The sequence below is a fragment of the Juglans microcarpa x Juglans regia genome, chromosome 7D (assembly GCF_004785595.1).
Source record: "Juglans microcarpa x Juglans regia isolate MS1-56 chromosome 7D, Jm3101_v1.0, whole genome shotgun sequence".
Classification (NCBI taxonomy): domain Eukaryota; kingdom Viridiplantae; phylum Streptophyta; class Magnoliopsida; order Fagales; family Juglandaceae; genus Juglans; species Juglans microcarpa x Juglans regia.
The window spans coordinates 16,450,842-16,470,807 of record NC_054606.1 but is presented as its reverse complement, the minus strand read 5'-3'; the positions used below and the strand labels follow the sequence as shown (position 1 = coordinate 16,470,807).

Sequence of the window (19,966 nt, the reverse complement as noted above, 5' to 3'; positions counted from 1 at the left end):
ACCTCCTGTGCACCCTCGGGATTAGTCGGAACTTTGTTCTGGCACACTTGGTGCCAATAAAAAACAATTTTGTGGTCATTTGGGACCATGATATGCATAAGGTGCATATATAGTTTTCTAAGGACGCCATGGAAAACTGTTGGATGCTGCTTGTAATATGGAAGGTTCTTATGTGAACAATTATTATGTTTCCATTCACTTAATTGGCGTGCCCTTTCTCCAATTGTTGCAGGATAGCAGGCCCAAAGAGCAGTTTCAGAATGAGAATTGTTCCCAATTAGAATTGTTCCATGTGGTAAGAATATGTTTCTACTGCTTTTAGCCAAATATTATTAAATGAGCAAAAAGAAGAGGAGTCTCAATCAATGCTCAAGTATTTTCAGAGTAGGGCAAACCAAGTTTTTAATTTTTCTGCCAAATTAAATTAGGAGGAGGTTGCATCTTTGCGTGCAAAAGTTGCCACACTAGAGGAGGAACTGCGTAAATCACTTCAAGAGGTCTCTGATTATCAAAATCTTTGCCGCCAATTAGAAAAGGTAATTGAATGATACTAAAAGGTATTTAAAGCTTACTTTACACTTTACATTGCCATATAATTCACATGTCAATATGATGCCAATTTTTGGATTTTGTTTTTCCCTTAATGACTATGCTCATTTGTGAGACCATTATACAGCACTTTCCTTTCTTTGTATGATTTCTGGCAGGAATTGAAGGACCTCAAAGACAATGATCAGCAAATGAAGCCTAAGGTGTGATTCTTTAAGGACCTTAATTATTAACGCTTTCAACCTCTAATTGAATAGGAGTTTTTTTTATTTTGTTTCTGTTGTCAATTACATCATCTCATATTACGTATCGGTGAACAATTTGGTTTATATTTCCACACTGAATGAGACATACAATATGTGATACCATGTATTAAGTGATTATAGTGGTGAATAGGATCCCACATTGCTTAGGATGGAGAAGTTCTAGCTCTTAATAATGATGAGAATTACTTCATCTACATCAGAGTCCTACAAAAGTGATTTTACACTTTGATGTGTCTGTTAGTTTTCTCCTGACTTGAAATTTTGGGTTAAGTATTTTCCAAGTCACAAGGTTGTTAGGTCAATGTTGTAAAAAACTTGTTTAGACAATATTTCTCTATAATGATTCTATGGTGCCCCAATTCTACCATTGACTAAGTATTTTTGGAATATGGGCCTAGATGTGGCTTGAGCCTTCCTTGGATTGTAAAAAATGATATCAAATCCAATCCCAACTAGAAGCGTGGACTTGAGCCATGTCACCTATGATAGAATGGTTCGACGAGGACGTCAAGAAATTTGGGGGTGGGGGGAGGTTGTGATATATGTCAAATTGGTCTGAATACCCTTTCCATAGGGATTGCTTTCATTATATAGAAGGGATTTTACACAATAGATGCCAGATTTCCAGTGCCTAATATCTATACAAGGTAAGTATTTACACAGTTATGTATATATCTAGCTAGAAAGGAAATTATCTAACTATAAAGGAAAATGTTACTAAAATTACAATAATGATACTCAAATCATATCTCTGTGACATCCCTTCTCAAATTGATGCTGGGAGATTAAGAAGCATCAATTTGTCAACCAAGAATTGATGCCGGTGCCGAGAAAGAGTTTTAGTGAATATGTTTGCAGTTTGATGTTTGGTGGAAATGTGAGGATGAGTAATCACATGTTTGTTAAAGGCTTCACGTATGGAATGACAATCGACTTCGATATGTTTCGTACACTCATGGAAAACAGGATTAGCGGCGATCTGAATAACACTTGTATTATTAGCATAAAGAGGAGTGGAATGAAGTTGAGGAAAACCAATTTCACCTAATAACCCATGAAGCCATGTAATCTTAGAGCATGTGGAAGACATAGCACGATACTCAGACTCAGTGGAGGACTTGGAAACTTTGTCTTGCTTCTTACTCTTCCAAGAAATGAGTGCATTGCCTAAGAACATGCACCAACCAGTAACAGAGCGACGAGTATCCACACATCCGGCTCAATCAGCATCACTATACCCCTCCAACTGTAATGAAGATTCCTTAGGAATGAACAACGCATGTGTAGAGGTGCCCTTTAGATATCGGGTAATGCAATGGACAACAGCTAAATGAAGATATCGAGGGGCTTGTATAAATTAACTGACCTGCTGCACAATAAAAGTAATGTCAGGACGAGTAATTGTGAAATAGTTCAAACCAAAGTTTTGAATTTCGTACTGTACCGGCTGGTACGGTTGAAATATTCTGTTTCTGTGGCGTAGCCGGTATAGAAAAGGGTATAGTTTCGTACCGGCCAGAATTTTGACCGTTTCGGCCCATACCGGCCTATATTTTGGCCTTTTTTTTTCTCATTTCTTCCAACTGCAAGTTCATTTTTTGACCCTTCAATTTAGACTAGACTATTTATAATTTATATATAATTACTTATAAAAAAAAATATATTTATATATAATTTGTTCATATATAAACTATTATTTTGGAATATAATTTATATGTATTTATTCATATATAGACTATTCTGAAATAGTATTAGTACCGAAAAATCTCGTTTCAATGCCTCGATCAAAACGATCATTGGTACGATATTCAAAACATTGGTTCAAACTTCCAACAAGCTGCCTATACAAGGATGGATTTGAGAGAAGCTTGCCTTCTTCCTGACAAAGCTTGAGATTTACCTCCAAAGGAGTAAGAACAGAGTTACCCGATTGGTCCCGATTGGAGACCAGCCAATGAAATCACTTCCTGAGCATAGTTTTGCTGGTGTAACGATGTACCAGTCGGAGTAATCTGCACCTCAAGGCCAAGAAAGTGCTGCAGGGAACCAAGATCTTTTATGTGAAAAGAGGCCCTGAGATGCTGTTGTAATTGTTGAATTAATTCAATATTAGAGCCAGTAATTACAATGTCATCAACATATACCAGAAGCAATACAATTCTTGCAGAAGTCTTGTGAAGAAAAAGAGAGGAATCAAATTGACTCTGAGTAAAATGAAAAGTAAGCAGGGTAGAGCGAAATTTATCAAATCATGCACGCGGAGCCTGTTTTAGTCCATACAAGGATCGGCGTAGCCGACAAATCTCTGAGGAAAGTGTAGCAAACATGCCGAGAGGTGGAGGCATAAATTTCTTCCTTCATATTCCCATGTAGAAAAACATTCTTCACATCCATTGTCGGAAAGACCACCCTTGCGATGCAACAAGTGCCAAGATAGTCCTCACAGTAGTCATTTTGGCAACAGGTGCAAATGTCTCTTCATAATCAAATACTATACCCCTGTCGGATCCTAAGAGCCACGAGACGGGCCTTATATCTGTCTAGTGAGCCATCCAACCGAAACTTGACTGAATACACTCATTTACAACCAATAAGTTTGACACCAGATGGACAGGTCACAATATCCCAAGTATTATTGTCTTGAAGAGCTTGGATTTCTTCTTGCATGGCCTGCTGCCAACATGCTTGGGTGGTTGCTTGAGTATAAGAACGAGGAACAGAAGCAGTGTCGAGAGTGGTAGTAAGTGAGGTATGAGGAAAACCATATCTATCCGGTGGATGTGTAACCATGGTGGAGTGCCGAGGTATTGCAGAATTAGATGACGGATCAGTGTCTGGAAAGGGGGCTGAAGAAGGGGGAAGACATCGATGATACACCACACTTGGTTTAAATCGCTCTATAGAAGAAGACATATCATCAAAAGCATGAAGAAGAGCAACAGGAGGATCAGAAATAACTTGAGACTAAAAGAAATATTGATTTTCAAAAGAAACCACATTTGAAATATTGATTTTCAAAGAAAAATCACATTTCGGGAGATTCGAAATTTGTTTGCATGAGCATCATAACAAGCAAATCATTTCTGAGTAGGGCTATATCCCATAAAAGCACATGTGACAGACTGGGCAACAAGCTTGTGACGATCAACAGGTGGCAGATGAACAAAACAAACGTACGCAAAAGTATGGAAGGATTGATACTCAGGAGATATTCCAAATAATCAAAAATAGGCAGAATCATAATTTAGAATGGCAGTAGGCAAACGATTGATCAAATAAACAGCAGTAGATAAAGTTTCTATCAAGAATTTAGAAGGTACAAAAGAATCAATCAACAAAGTACAAATGACATCTAAGAGATGACGATTCTTATGCTCAACGACTCTATTTTGTTGAGAGGTATAAGGACAACAACGCTGGAAAATGATCCCCTTTTGTTTAAGATAAGTCTAAAAGGAATGAGACATGTACTCCCCCCTGAGTCGGAGCGTAAGATTTTGATTAAGTACTGAACTGTGTTATGACAAGTGCAACAAATTTTTGAAAAACAGAAAATACGTCAACTTTAGAACGGAGAAAATAGATCCAAGTAAATCGACTATAATCATCGATAAACGTCACAAAATAACGATATCGACCATGAGAAATAACAGGTCTTAACACCCCAAACATCAGTATGCACAATCTCAAAGTAAGTAGAAGCACGAATACCATGCGCAGGAAAAAGGTAAAGTTTTACTTTTACCAAGACGACAAGTAGCACAATCAAAAGATATAGGAGAAGAAGAAAATGAATCTTTATTGCCCAAAAAATCATGTTTCAAAAGATGAGTCAAGACAACAGAATTAGGATGATCCAATTTCTTATGCCAGACTTCATTATAATTGGCAGTAGTCGTACAAGCAAGAGAAACAACATTAGGCATAGAAAACTGTAAAGGAAATAGATGTCCCACTTTAGGCCCCTTCGCAATCACTGTCCCCGACACCTGATCCTGCACAAGACAACCACCACGAGAGAAATGAACATCACAGTTATTATCCACCAATTGTCCAACAGAAATCAAATTGGTAGATAATCCAAGAGAGACAAGAACATTTCGAAATGAAGAATCCAAAGTACCAACAACAGTAATAGGAAGCGTACTGCCATTAGCAATCTGAATAGTTTGCGTGCCTCCATACTTACGAACACTATGGAGACCCGTTTTACTACCAATCATATGATTAGAAGCACCCGAATCAATAATCCGAGAAGAAGTGGAGTTAGGACTCGTACCTTGCAGGCCTAGTTCGTAGCCATAAAAGTAGACACAATCATCTGTTGGACCATGGCAGGTGTGAGAACAGATAAGTCAGAGCTTACAATGGGGGGTGTAGAGAAGAAGATGAGGACTGAACAACAGCTTGCAAGGCTTGGCATTGGCAATTTTGAGGCCACACTTGACAGTCTTTGATGATTGGCCCTCTTTCTTGCAATAGTTATAAATTTTCTTAGGACAGTTGCAAGCAATATGATCGAACTCCTTGCAATTGAAACATTGGAACTTGTTCCAACTTCTCCCTTGTGCTGCATAGGCTACATTCACAGCCTCTGAAAAGACCTTCTCAAAAGTCATACCCATCTGAGTTGATAACCGCTGTTCTTCACTCAATAAATCTCCCAAGCAAATATCCAAAGAAGGAATTGGATTACGGTTCAATAAACCGGCTCGAATAGGCTCAAATTCAGGTCGAAGCTTCATAAAAAACTGATTGCGTTGACTTTCAGCATGAACCGCTTGAATAGCCGCGAGTACTGCAGTGGGAACCTTAGCATTAACAATAGCAGAATACTCGCTCCAAAGATTAATAAAACCAGAATAAAATTGCTCAATGGTCAAATTACCTTGATTGTAATTGCTAATTTCGAACTCTAATTGGAATTTTCGAGCGCTATGATATTGATGATAAATACGGTGGAGATAATCCCACATAGCCTGAGCCGTAGTAAAACAGCGAAGATTGGTCACAAGGTGAGACTCAATCGTCCCCAACAGCCAATGGATCACCTTAGCATTCTTGACCTTCCATCGAGCAAATTCTTTTTCATTAGTGGGAACTTGAGCAGAACTATCAATATGATTTGATAATTCTTTCCCTTTCAAAAACATTTTATATTGAAATTCTCACGTAGGGAAATTCTTTCCAGTAAAGCAAACAATAGTATTCTCAATAGACATGATGATAATGACTGAAAAATAGATGGACAAGTTAAATATTCTCAATAGACCCAACGAAATAGACTTAGAAAGTCACGGTAAGACAAACAGATGGGCCAAGGTAAATAACAACTTAAACAACAAGACCAATGAGACGAAGCCCAAATATCTGAAAGATACGTCCGAAGGTGATACCTGCCCAGAACAAAGTCACGACAAACAACAAAGTCACGTCAAACCAACAAAAGAAAACGACGACCAACACCGTCGTCAGCCACGCCAGAAGTGGTCGACCACCACTCAGCTTCACACAAAACCTGTTGACAACCTCAAAGCCACCCACAGACACCGACAACCACCACAAAAATTGTCGATTGGCACAAAAACAACACTCGCAACTGTCGACAGCCACCAAGATGACGAGCCCACAAGTCGGAATCCCACAAACGTGCAAGAAAACACTCAGGGAACACCACGAACTTAGACACTCACCAACGTATGAGAACAAAGAAGGAAAAAAAATTCCTATCATCGCAACTCAAAAACTCTCAAGGATTAAAACCATAGAGAAACGATAATAAGAGTAGGGGCTCTGATACTATGTCAAATTGGTTTGAATACCCTTTCCATAGGGATTGCTTTCATTATATAGAAGGGATTTTACACAATAGATGCCAGATTTCCAGCGCCTAATATCTATACAAGGTAAGTATTTACACAGTTATGTATATATCTAGCTAGAAAGTAAAGTATCTTACTATAAAGGAAAATGTTACTAAAATTACAATAATGATACTCAAATCATATCTCCGTGACAATATATTGAGTGTAGGTGGTGAATGGAATCCCACACTACTTGGGAGGAAGTTCTTGCTCTTTATAACGATTCCAAGGTGCTCCAATTGTTGCATTGACTAGTCTTTTTGGAGTATGGCCAATATGCAGCGTGGGCATTCTATTGGGGCATTACATGATACCTCAATAGCTGCGTGGGATAAAAATAAAAAGATACAATATATGCTATATGCATATTCATATCCTCCATAGAGGTGTCATTGACTTTAAATTCCAAATATTATTATATTATTGTTGTTTTTATTATTATTTACCTTTTTTACCCTCTAGAATGCTCATTTAGTTGCTGATATATGTCTTTTAACATTGTTGGCCTGTTCCTTCTTGGATTTGGTCTACTAGGGTTGAATTTGAAGCAAGCCCTTTGCTTGTATGCTTTGAGTTTAATTATTTTATACTGGTATGTAATGTGTTTGTATGTATGATGCAAGGGAGAATGAAAAATATAGAACTTTTAAGAAGTTAAAATGTTTTTTAAAACTTACATAGAAAGGCGCGATGGTTTGTGATTGTTTAGTTTTTAAGGTTAGGTGGGTCGATAGTTATAATCCTATCACCACCAACTGGTAATGGTGTTGTGAATTTCAATCATTGGGGATTGTCTTTTGACTACTAATTTGAATCAGGAAAACCGAGAGAAATTAGCTTTTATGTCAAACTCTTATTTTGTGTAAATTAGAAGCTATGAATAGTCATTGACTCTTAGGATAAGGCAGAAGGATGAGTACTTTGCTTGTACCTAGGGAGGCGTCCAAATTACTTTTACTGAAAAAGCTCCAACCTTGGTGATGGTTACCAATAATCTGTGGAAACATTTTAGGACCAGGGTCCAGCATGGTGTTCGATTCATGCTTTTCATTTTCATCCTATGCAAGAGACTGCAAGGCAAGTGACGCAATAATACTCTAACGACTATTATTTGCAGGACTTAAGATAATAGTCTAATAGGAATGTCTTTAAAGTTTGAAGTTTATACTATTTTTTGTACAAGTGTCCTCTTTCTGTTTGGGGGTGGGGGGTGTTGTTGCTTTATATTTTTGGAAGTTGCCATTAATTTTGGTTAATTTAGTTTGCTATGGATCTTGTCTCTTATGATTGCTTCTTTCAGGTAGGATGTCTGAAGGAATACTGGTAAAGTTAGTATAGTGGGATAAAACCATTAAATGCCATCATGATCAGTGCTTATTTTATGAAGTCAAAGTATATTATTACATTTTTTTTGTGTTTCTGTGACATAATTGATGGTTTATAAGCTTCCATATCCTCTATGCCTCTGAGGAATAATAGATTGTAAATCTAATTGGTTCTAACGGTATTGCTTGTTTCCATGCGCTCTCCTTGATGGGAGGAAAGCCTATCATATTCCCAATTAGACATAATTGGTTTTGGTATATATTATACTGTTGTCGCGATTGAATTACACTGGAAATAATTTCTTTTTAAAAAGATTTTTACTAACATTGTGATGCTCTAAAATTCTTTTGAGCTAGTGGGCTCATGTGTGCATGTAATGCTTTATGGATTAGAAATTTAGATGAAACTTCACTGTGAATGTAACAATCACTAGGCATATGGTTGGCACATTTTTGTGATCATCATGGTGCTTTTCTCTTCCCATGCAGAGAACGAAAATAGTATCTGATCTGCTGATATCTGTTTCAAAAGCTGAGAGACAGGAAGCTAGAATGAAGGTACGGCAGGACTCTTTGAGACTCGGCAATGTGGGTATTATCAGGTATGCCATTAATTGATTCTGCTTCTGGTAATAGTACTTTGAATAGATTTTTATGCCTTTTTGGTGATCACGATAAATTCAGAGAAAGTACAAGATGAGAAAACATGGTCAAAGAAAAGACAATGAATTTTTAATGATGTTAGGTTGCACAAAGAAATTAAAAAAAAGCCCTTAAATAGTCTGCAAATAAACTTTTGTGCACACAAGTATAAAATGTAACAAACACTAACATGCTGCTTCCAATGAGCAACATAGCATATATAACCATCGATCTATCATAGGGTGCAATTATAAACTATTACCAAGTCCAGAAAAGTCCTTATTTAAGGATTTTACAGTCTTTACTAAAGGAAAATTCAAGGGGCCGAATTTGTCTACATGACATTCATTAACAAAAATCCGCCTCTTGCACTGTCTAGCCTTAGGTTCTGTGTTTTGACATACAAAAACTATGAGGAATAGGTTCAATGCATAAAAGATAGGTAATTTCGAGTTCTAGGGTGATTTCTAGAGAAAACTTGGATTGAATTCAGTTTGGAGATTGCACAATGGAATGCAGCCTCGAGGAACCTTTTAGGACTTGAAAGATGTTCTGCGGATTTGTCAAGGTAGTGGAAAAACAGATGGTTAGCATACTGTTTTCACTTCTTCAGCGGCTTATCCCATTACTTGAGATTCCAAGTGAAGTGTCCAATCCCTTTGAGAGCCACAAGCAGTTTACTAGTCAAACTTGTTTGATGCGTTTTTTTAAGTTAATCTTCTAGTGGGGCACATTGAAAAGTGCTTTAAGGTAGCAACAGTCCTTTAGTGGTTCGTCTGGTTGCTTTATGATCTTCTGACTTGGGAATTTGATGGAATTGTAGTGGGCCACAAGGGAAGGTATTGAGATGGCAGATGAACCTGTTTTCCTTTAAATTCCTTGCCATCGTGTCAGCATAGCTCACTTTCATCCTCTAACTGGGTGTTACACAAGGTGAAGGAAATCCAAAACGGTGTGGGGATTGCGTGTGAGGGCTTTGAGGAACAATTCAGATAAAACCCTTTGATGACTTAAATCCAAAACGTTTTCAGTCTGTTTTAGATAGACTGACCAATTCGCATAGGACCAATACCATTGAGATGTTGAACATCAATGGTGCTGTTTTTATAGAGTTTTCCGTGATTAAGGAGCATATTGCTGGTTTTTATGACAATTGCTTATCGAGGAGGTGGAATGGAGGCCTAAAGCTCAATGGGCTAGCTTTAGAGACCATTGAGCATCAAAGTGCTTCCTGGCTAGAGACACCCTTTGATGAGGCAAAGGTTCATGAAGTGGTGAGGAGGATGGTCAATGATAAAGCACTTGGTCCTGATGGTTTTTCTATGGAATTCTTCCAATCCTATTGGGAAGTGGTGAAGGATGATTTTGATGAAGGTCTTCCAGGAATTTTTCTCGCTTGGGAAATTTGAGTAAAGCCTCAATGTCGCTTTTGTTGGGCTTATTCCCAAGAAGGCTGGGGTTTTAAATATCAAGGATTTTCAGCCTATTAGTCTTGTGAATGGGGAAGACAAATATTGCATCCACCACTAATTTCCAATGAATGTTTAGATAGCAAACTAAAATTTGGTGATCTGGGTATTTATGCAAACTAGATATGGAGAAGGCTTATGATCACGTTAATTGAGACTACTTACTATACTTGCTTGGGAGGTGTGGATTTGGGGAGTGATGGTGCTCCTGGATTAGGTCTTGCATCTCCACAATGAGATTCTTAGTTTTGGTGAATGGTAGTCTAGTTTGGTTTCTTTAACAGCTATTGCGGGCTAAAGCTGGGAGATCCTTTGTCCCCTCATCTTTTTATCATTATTATGGAGGCGCTTAGTAGAATGATGTTTGCTATGGCTGGAAATGGCTTTATGGTTGGGTTTTCAGTTGGTGACACCAATCGAGGTACTCTTAACATTTCACAATTGTTGTTTGCAGATGATACTTTGATTTTTTGTGAGGCAGAGCAAAATCAGATCTGTTCGTTAAGGGCACTCCTACTTTGCTTTGAAGCCGTGTTTGGTTTGAAAGTGAAGTTATCCAAGTTGGAGTTGGTTATGGTTGGAAACATTCGTGATCTCCAGATGTTGGTTAACACTCTAGGATGCAAGGTCTCCTCCTTTACCATGAAATGCCTTGGCCTTCCTTTAGGTGTCTCTTTCATGGTTAAATCTATTTGGGATGAAGTAATAGAGAAAATTGAATGCAGATTGACGGGCTGGAAGAGATTGTATTTGTCAAAAGGCAGTAGGGAGGTTCAAGGGGTTTATGGGGCGGGAGTCTGGAAGCATATCAGTAGAGGTTGGGGGCTTTTAGCTAACATACTAGAATTGTGATGGGAGATGGATCTAGTATAAAATTTTGGCATGATGTATGGTGTGGAGATAGAGCCTTTAAGGATACATTCCCTACAATTTTTAGGATTGCGTGTGAAAAGGAGGCGTCGGTGGTAGACCTCATGGAGATGTCAAGTGGCTCAATCCAATGGAATGTGAACTTTATTAAGGGTGGCCTATGATTGTAAAGCTGGCAGTTTTTCTAATTTTTTCAGCCTCGTGTTTGCCATGAGGCTGAGAACTTAGGGAATTGATAAGATTTGGTGGGTACCCACTAGAAAAGGTACATGCTAGAATTGTGATGGGAGACGAATCTAGAATAAAATTTTGGCATGATGTATGGTGTGAAGATAGAGCCCTTGAGGATACATTCCCTACAATTTTCAGGATTGCGTGTGAAAAGGAGGCGTTGGTGGCGGACCTCATGGAGATGTCGGGTGGCTCAATCCAATGGAATGTGACCTTTATTAAGGTGCCCCATGATTGGAAAGTTGGCAGCTTTTCTAATTTTTTTCAGCCTCTTGTATGCCATGAGGTTGAGAACTTAGGGAACTGATAAGATTTGGTGGGTACCCGCTAGAAAAGGTACATTTTATGTTCGTTCCTTCTATAATACCCTTATAAACCCACAGAACAATAATTTTCTTGGAAAAGCATTTGGAGAAATAAGGCACCTTTAAAGGCGGTATTTTTCACTTCGACAGCTTTTTTGGGCAAGATTTTGACCATGGATAATGTACGGAAATGCCGGGTGATTGTTGTGGACTGGTTTTGTTTGTGCAAAAAGAATGGCGAGACTGTGGGTCATCTGCTACTAAATTGTGAGGTTGCCAGGGCATTATGGGGTGATGTCTTTAGAAGATTGGGGCTATCTTAGGTTATGCCTACTACTGTGGCCGAGCTTCTAGCCAGTTGAAAGAATTTGGGCGGTATTCTTGAAATCATAGCTATGTGGAAGATGATTCCAATTTGCATTCTATTGTCATATGGAATGAACAAAATGATCGGTATTTTGAATATAGGGAGTGCTCATTGGAGGAGATTAGATTGTTCTTTGCTAACACTTTATTCCTATGGACTAAAGCCGTTGCCTAGATTTTCATGATTTTCTTGTTTCTATTTATTTTTTTGATAAGTAAGAAACTTCAATCACATTATTACGCCTGTGAGAATTTGTCATTTTGTGGAAGAACTTGGTACATTAGTTGCCCTCCTTCAACTATGACATTCTTAATTTTTGTCTCCAAGAAATTCCTTCCAACAACAAAACCTTCTCTAACTCAGACACCACCTCAATCTTTCTCAACGCGGACTCCTCGATTACCATTCCATCTTCTAAAGAATGCAACTCATTCCAAAGAAGACTTTTTTGCTCATCCGTGTGTCAAAAGACCTCCATGTTCCACTTCTTTAGGTCCAGCTTAAGGGCTTTGAGTTTACCAGCCACAATAAAACTGGGAGTACCATGACAAGAATAGGAGGCCCACCAATCCCTCACCCTTTCCACAAAACCAACCGTTTGCAGCCATATATTCAAATTTGAAATAACAGCTACCTCCATGAATGCCCTTGCAATCTAATAAGATGGGAAAATGATCAGAGCATACTCATGGCAATCTCCTCTGGCTTAGGTCCGGATAATGTGTCTCCCAAGAAGTAGAAACTAAGAATCTGTCCAACCTTGACACCCCCCCCCCCCCCCCCCTCCCCAAAATAAAAAAAGTGAAGCACCCCCCAATAAAAGGATGATCAATCAAGTTTAGATCGAAAATCAGCTCCTAGAAGTCTTCCATTGACCTTGTCAAATAAGTAGCCCCCATCCTTCTCGCACAAGAAACATACAACATTAAAGTCCCCGCACACAACCCAAGTAAGTCCCATAAATAATGCATACCCACCAGTTCCTCCCACAAAGAGTTCCTTTCTCGAATTGCATTAGGACCATACACACCCGCAAGAGCCCATCTCCACCCATCATCAATATTCTTGAAAGACCCAGTCACTGAATAATTCTCAATACAATCCTCTACTAACTCCACCACTCTCATATCCCACATCAGCAACACCCCTCTTAAAGCACCCAAAGAAGCTAAATAACTCCATCCCACACAAGAACATCTCCATAGGCTTCGAATAATATTTATGTCGACATAGCACAACTTAGTCTCTTGAAGACATACAATATCAACTTTCTAACTACGAATAAGGGATCTAATGCGAAGTCGCTTGTTGACATCATTAATCCCCCTTACGTTCCACGATAAGATTCTAGCCTTCATAAGATAAACAACTCCCCCGCCCCTACAACATCTCCCTCCCACTACTACTTTCCTTGTTATCATAATTAATAGAACAAGTCAATTTTTTCAGCTCTCTATCTTTTTTAGCTGCTGACTTCAATGCCTATGGTCTACCTGCTTCTATAGCAACTAAGAGGTCCTTAAATTGCTCTTCAAAGCCTTCACAGGAAATCCCCACATACCCCTATAACTCCGCCACCTTTTTCAGCACCCAATCCGAAGATGTGGGGATTGGTGGAATAACACAAATTGGGGTAAGACTATCAGGCTCATTTTTATCACCCCCCTTTCTCACTAACAACCATCTGTAAGCCATTTGAGAAACCATTTGACTGCACAGCCTCTGAGTCACCACCACCTGTATCAGCACCCTTCTGTGATCCATTAGACATCACAACCCCAGATGAGTATACCAACTGCGCCTTAGCAGACAGCGCCACTGCCTACTGTGAACTCCCCGAGCCACTCACTGCCTTGCCACCCGCAAGGGGCTGGTCACCCAACCATGGACCAAGCTTCGACGTGGGTATCTCTATCGCCGGGAAGCTGTGCTCCTTTGAGATCACCCTGAGCTCCCCGTCAAACACAGACCCAACGTCGACATCTACAAAAACAACCTCATCCTCCCGCCGATGTAACTATGTCGGCCCACCAAGAAGGTCGTTGGCAGCCATTGGTGATTTCTGTGCTAGGACTGGCTCCGCTGGGACACGTATCAGCGTCATGGAGAAGCTGTCGAGTCCCGGTACCGAAATATCGGCCGAGTTTCAAATCTTAGCCTTCCAGACTTTTGGGACTAAATCCCTCGGCCCATGCTCCTTGGACGGCCCAGCTTGATCAACCCCCCATATATCACCCGTCCCTATCCCCTGACCCAAGCCTAGGCCCAACTGCATAACACCCTTCCCCTTAATGCACCGTCAATCCACATGATATAATCCCGCAAACACTACTTGATTTTCCATTTCTTCCAACATCTGCCCATCCCTCTTTCACCCCCCCCCCCCCCCCCCCAAAACCCCAAAACTCTTCTCTGTGCCCTGAGCCGAAATAGGAAAGCCTTCTATGCCTGGCAGACCTACCTTCTTTGCAGGCTTCGTGGCTCGAGGTGGCACCTTCTGCCCTAGGAGTACCTCGCTGTAAGGCCGAGGAGCTGCTTGATGCGCCCTCAACGCTGGTGAGAGCAGTCGTGGAGGACCACCTCCTCTGCCAAGCACCTTCGGTGTCCCTGCCTGATCCCACCATCCCGAGCCTCCTCTAGTTCTGTCTTCCTCACCCACAGCAAAGGTTGAAGCAAGTTCCTTTAAGGTGTCGCCGAAGTTCCTCCAGCCCTCCCCCTTCCATCCTTCCGGCACCACTATCAAGCCTTGCTTCTTCTCATGGCCAAATTCTTATAGGAAAAAGAAACTACCATGAAAATTTTTTCCCCTCTGTACCAAAAGCACTTGGTTCCCTTTCCTGCAAGTTCTGAGAAACTCTGGAGAGCTCGTTGAAACCACACTTTCCTTCGCCGTTGAAACCAACCACAATAGAGCTTCATGATTGATAGAGATATACTTAACCACACGGCGACTACACTCTGTGACTCTCCCCCACTTCGCACTTTCCTTCTTAAACACAAAAGTCTTATGGTCAATGATAACTTCTCTGCAAGACCCCATCACAACCACCTAGACGACAAACTAAAGCAAACAAACGCTAACACTAACCACCACAGAAAAAAACTTTACGCCATTACCTCCATAGCATCAACGTAGAACACCCTCTACGGGAGGTATCGCATGTGTATGGAGAGAAAAAGACAGAAACCAAAGTCTTTTTTTTTTTTTAAAAAATATCGAAATAAGGTATTAGAGAGAATTGTTGTTTCTATTTATTCCTCCTAACTAGGTGTTACCCCTTGTGTACTCCCTGTGCACTTGGGCTACGCCTATTCTTATTAATATAACCTTTTACATGGCAAAAAAAATGTGCCCCACCACTTTCACAAGCACAAACACAAACACAAAGCACGCCAATTTTTTTTCTCAAAATATTTCTTCTGTACATGCTCATTATTTAGGTAAACTATTCCTTAAGATTGTTTGGTTGGATATTAATAGTAGCAAAAGAGTTTCCCTGTGTATGCCAGCAAGAACACTTAAACACCAAGTTGTTGATATGCCATATCCTAAACAAAGCATAAACTTATTGGAGAGACTAGGCTAATTATGGGGTCTTTTCAAAGGCTAAACTTATGATAGAAACATTGTCCTTGTCTTTTTTAGAACAGTGGGTATGGTTACTTGGGGGTGGATATTTTTAAAAGCCTAAAAGCAAATCATAACCCAAGCCACAAGCCACAAAATCCCAAACCTAAAGCTGAAAAGCTCAGTAGCTCCTTGGAAAACCCAGAGTCATCATCCTTCGTATGTGCAAGATAAAAAATATAGGGTCACTTTTAATGAAAGTCTGATTTACATGGGAAAAGTGTTGTGAGTGAAGGGCAGAGGGATAAAATAGTTTGTGCTGCACGTTCTCTATATTAGATTTACACTAAAGATGGCATTATTATTCCATGTGATCTTGCTGTGAGCCCGCTTTGTGAGGTTTATGATTTCATTAATTATTGAAGTAGAGGTTCGAGATTCAATGGTTCAAAGAAGGAATATACAAAATAATGGTTTATTTATTTTTTGACATGTATTCCACAAATGATAAGATCTGAGCCACGTAGGCTGTATTATGCTAGTGACCATATCACCAAACTGAAGAATACTCATGTTAAGTGCATGCAACCATTTTGGATGGAATTTTTAAAGTTTTTTTATGTAAAATATAATTTGATTAGAACAAGTAATTAGGCATAGCCCAAGTACACAAGAAGTATACAAGATAGAACACCTAATTACAAGCTAGGAGCTAGAAAGGAATTTTGACAGATGATATGCCATTAGTCATGAGTTTCAGGAACCTCTAGTCAATTCTACGCTATATCCTCAAAAGGAATAGTCAATACTTTTTGAAATCTAACATCGATGTGCCAGTGCTTTCCCTGGGTTGTCTAATGGCAGATCATCTCCTACACTGTGATGTGGCACATGAGAGATGATTGTTAATTTTTAACTCTACCTGGGGTATTATGGGATCTCTTTGATTATAGTGGATTTTGGTTTTAAAAAATGAGGTTTTGTGATCAAGAGATTTGTTTGGTTTGCGAGGCAGTTTTGCTTCCTGTTAAATGGGCAATATGGTGGAAAAGAAATAGCCCTACATTCAAAGACATAAAGCTTAACTCCTTGAAAACCAATGTTCTACAGTCTGTCTGGTGGAATGTGGAATATATTGGTTTTGAATTTCAGTGTAATTTGTTAAAATAAATTACTTGTTTTTCCCTTTACACGTGTTCTTCAATTTTTTGTATTTTTTTTATAGGTAAGAATATTTATTGATCCTCCTAATTTGGCAAAGCACAAGTACACAAATAGTATACAAAATAGAAGTACCTAATAACAGCCTACGAACTAGAAAAAGAATCATAAAAATCCTTAAAGTTGACCCCTCCAATAATAGCCTTAGCCCAATGTAACAAAGAATGGAAAAATAAGCTCTAATCTCCCCCAATGAGCATTCTTCCTCTCATTCCATATGCACCACATAACATAATGGCACCATCTTCCAAAAAGCCACTACTTGACGATCTCCCTGAATTCCACTCCAACAAGCCAAAAGATCCACCACCGTCTTGGGCATCACCCAAGCAATGTCCAGCCTAACAAAGATCTCATCCCATAAAGCCTTCACCACATCACAATGGAGAAGAAGATGATCCGCCAATTCACCATTCCTTTTACACATAAAGCACCAATCCATAATAAAAATACCACACTTCCTCAATTTATCAATGGTCAAAATTTTCCCATGAGAGGCCAGCCAACCAAAAAGGCAACTTTTAGAGGCACTTTACTTTTCCAAATGCACTTCCAAGGAAAAACAGTAGATGAATGGGATGCCATAGTATTGTATATTGTATAAGGATCTGACTGAGAAATTCTTGTTCCCGGGGTGAATCCACAGCAACTTATCCTCCCCACTGCACTCCAAGTTCAATGCATACAAGGTGCTATAAAAATCAGAAATATCCCCCACTCCCAATCTTGAACAGCTCTAGTGAATCTCACATTCTACTGCACCAGGCCATTCTAAGTATCCATGTATTCAGCTACAGAAGCTTCCTTATTCAATGCAATTCTGAAAAGCAAAGAGAAAACCTCCTTTAAAGCAACATCTCCGTACCAAACATCAAACCAGAATCTGACCCTGGTTCCTCGACCCACCACAAATCTGAAATTATGAAAGAAATCCTCCCAACCATTCCTAATAAATTTCCACACTCCCACACCATACGCTCGTCGTACTTCATTTGTGTTCCAACCTCCCCAAATGCTCCCAAATTTAGCGTCAACAACAATCCTCCCTAAAGCATCTCTTTCTTGATGGTACTGCAGCAACCATCTCCCAAGTAATGCCTTACTGAAAATACTTAACTTTCTTATCCCCAGACCTCCACAAGATTTTTGGGGTGGGGGGTAAATTTTTCTCATCCCCCAAACCTCCCCACAGGAAAGAGTGAAAGATATTTTCCATTCTATTAGCCACACATGTTCTTCTAATTTCTAATAATTATCATTCATTGAAAAAATAGATTCGCGTTCTCAAGGCTGATTGAATGCAAGGCTGATTGAATGTAATCAGGGTTAAATTTGACTTAATTGCTGAAAATGGGTAAATGACTTGTATTAGGTTAAACTTAGCCCCTAGGGGTTGACTCAAGTGGTAAGGGCCTTGGTCTTGGTTGTACGCTCTCTCCAGCTTTAAGGTTCGAACTTAAGATGCAAACAATTTCTGGGGGCCATTGAACTGGGTGAGTTTCCCCTTAATTACCTATGATGCATTTGTGGGAGACTCCTTACCTGAGATGCATTAGTTAGGATTTTGTTCCCGACCTAGTTCGAATAAAAAAAAGTTAAACTAAAAATGTTTAAAAATGAACATGCATGTGGTATTACTGTCTCCATGAATGTTCTGCAGTTTTGTTTTATAAATCCTTTTGGCAAACAATGCTGACGGATGGCATGTTTCCAAATGAAACTTAAACTTCCCTATCTGTAGGCATCTTCCATTTTTGCTTTATACTTCATTGATCATGTTCTCTTATGGATTGCAGAGCTGGAACTGTCATATCAGAGACATGGGAAGACGGGCAAGTGTTGAAAGATCTCAATGCTCATCTTGTATGCTGTTTTTGGACTTACTTTTTACTGGCTGAAAATAAATTTTATTACTTTTGGTTTTTCTCCATTTGCCAATGGTCTTTGGACCAATTGACATTGCCTCTCCCACTTATATACACATACGTAAGCACCACTTGTTAGAAGTTTATCTTGTTTCTTAACTGGTCAAACACCTTCTATAGATGATTCTTGTGGATGAGATACTGGATTTGTTATTTGCTAGATTGCAAAGAAGCATCCATTATCTTTCTTTCTGATTTAGGATGAGTTTTTTTGTCATTGTCTTTTTTTCATCATATTTTGTAATTAATAGCAGGTTAATAATGTGAGCAAGCAAGTAACGATTCTTCTTTACTGCTTTACCATGTCCTCTGCATTTTCCATGATTTGTTATTATTTATCTTTTGAAGAGCCTTGCCTGGTGAGGTTACCTGTTATCTAAGAAATGTAATAGATTTACCTAAATCAAATAAGTACTTTGTCCCGGAAAATCAGAAAGTAAAAATATACAGTTACAAAGATGCTCATTTTCTATTTTTAGAGTTTTATGCATACTTAGAAAGTGCTAGTGACATTTTCCCATAATCAAAATATTGTATTCTTCCTTTTGTTTTTTAGATTCATTGGAATGAATCTGTGCTTAGTACTCTGTACTGGACTTTAATGTTAACATGGTTATGCCTTTTACTAGAAACAATTACTCGAAGCTAAGGATGCTGTTGAGCGGCAGCGGAAATCATTGAAGAAAAGACAGTCTGGTAAACTTTTGTCGTTCTGAAATTTGAAAATTCCTACTTCCCCATCCTTCTGGTATTTACTTATGGCAGGTCTAAATCCAAATTGTGATCCAAGAATAGCTCAATTGTCTATTAGGTCCATTTTATCATGTGGATGTGTTCATTTAAGCTACCTCTGGAAATTCCCCCTCCCACTCCTTCCCTCACTTATAGTTTGCATCAGAACCAAGCTGGCATGTGCATGCATCGTACCATCTAGACAAACAATTTACTTTTCTGGCTTGAGCTCTGATATTTTTGGTGCTGCAAAGTTTTCCCTACCCACCCCCCCCCCCCCCCCCCCCCCACCCCCTCTCCTTTCCTTGGTCTCTTCCAGCCCTTTCTCTAGTAGACAAACAATTTACCTAGACGATTGATGCTTGAGTGGTACTGTCACTATTTGAATTGCCCTGCTTGTCTGCTGTCTGGTTTCTACATCTAGCTGTGTATGTGAAATAATTTCTTCTTTTCTCACTTTTTCAAAGGGAAATATCAACCTCTAAACCCTTGAAGTGAATTTTTCGCCCCATGCATGTGTACCATCTAGACATATATATATATATGTATGTATGTATGCACACACCCATATCCACATATAGAGTAGTCAGACTTTGTTGTTTAAAACTTTTCTGAGAACTATAGCACTTGAT

At 39.2% G+C, this 19,966-nt stretch overlaps 1 protein-coding gene across 1 annotated transcript in view; it reads left to right on the top strand.

Annotated features, from left to right (window-relative positions):
- Positions 1 to 19,966, top strand: part of LOC121238867 (serine/threonine-protein kinase TOUSLED) — a 32,457-nt gene that overhangs the window by 9,444 nt on the left and 3,047 nt on the right. The window contains exons 4-9 of the mRNA XM_041135932.1: positions 233 to 281; positions 427 to 536; positions 708 to 752; positions 8,494 to 8,606; positions 18,474 to 18,540; positions 19,232 to 19,298. Coding sequence (XP_040991866.1) covers positions 233 to 281; positions 427 to 536; positions 708 to 752; positions 8,494 to 8,606; positions 18,474 to 18,540; positions 19,232 to 19,298 — 451 coding nt within the window. The remainder of the gene's footprint in view (positions 1 to 232; positions 282 to 426; positions 537 to 707; positions 753 to 8,493; positions 8,607 to 18,473; positions 18,541 to 19,231; positions 19,299 to 19,966) is intronic.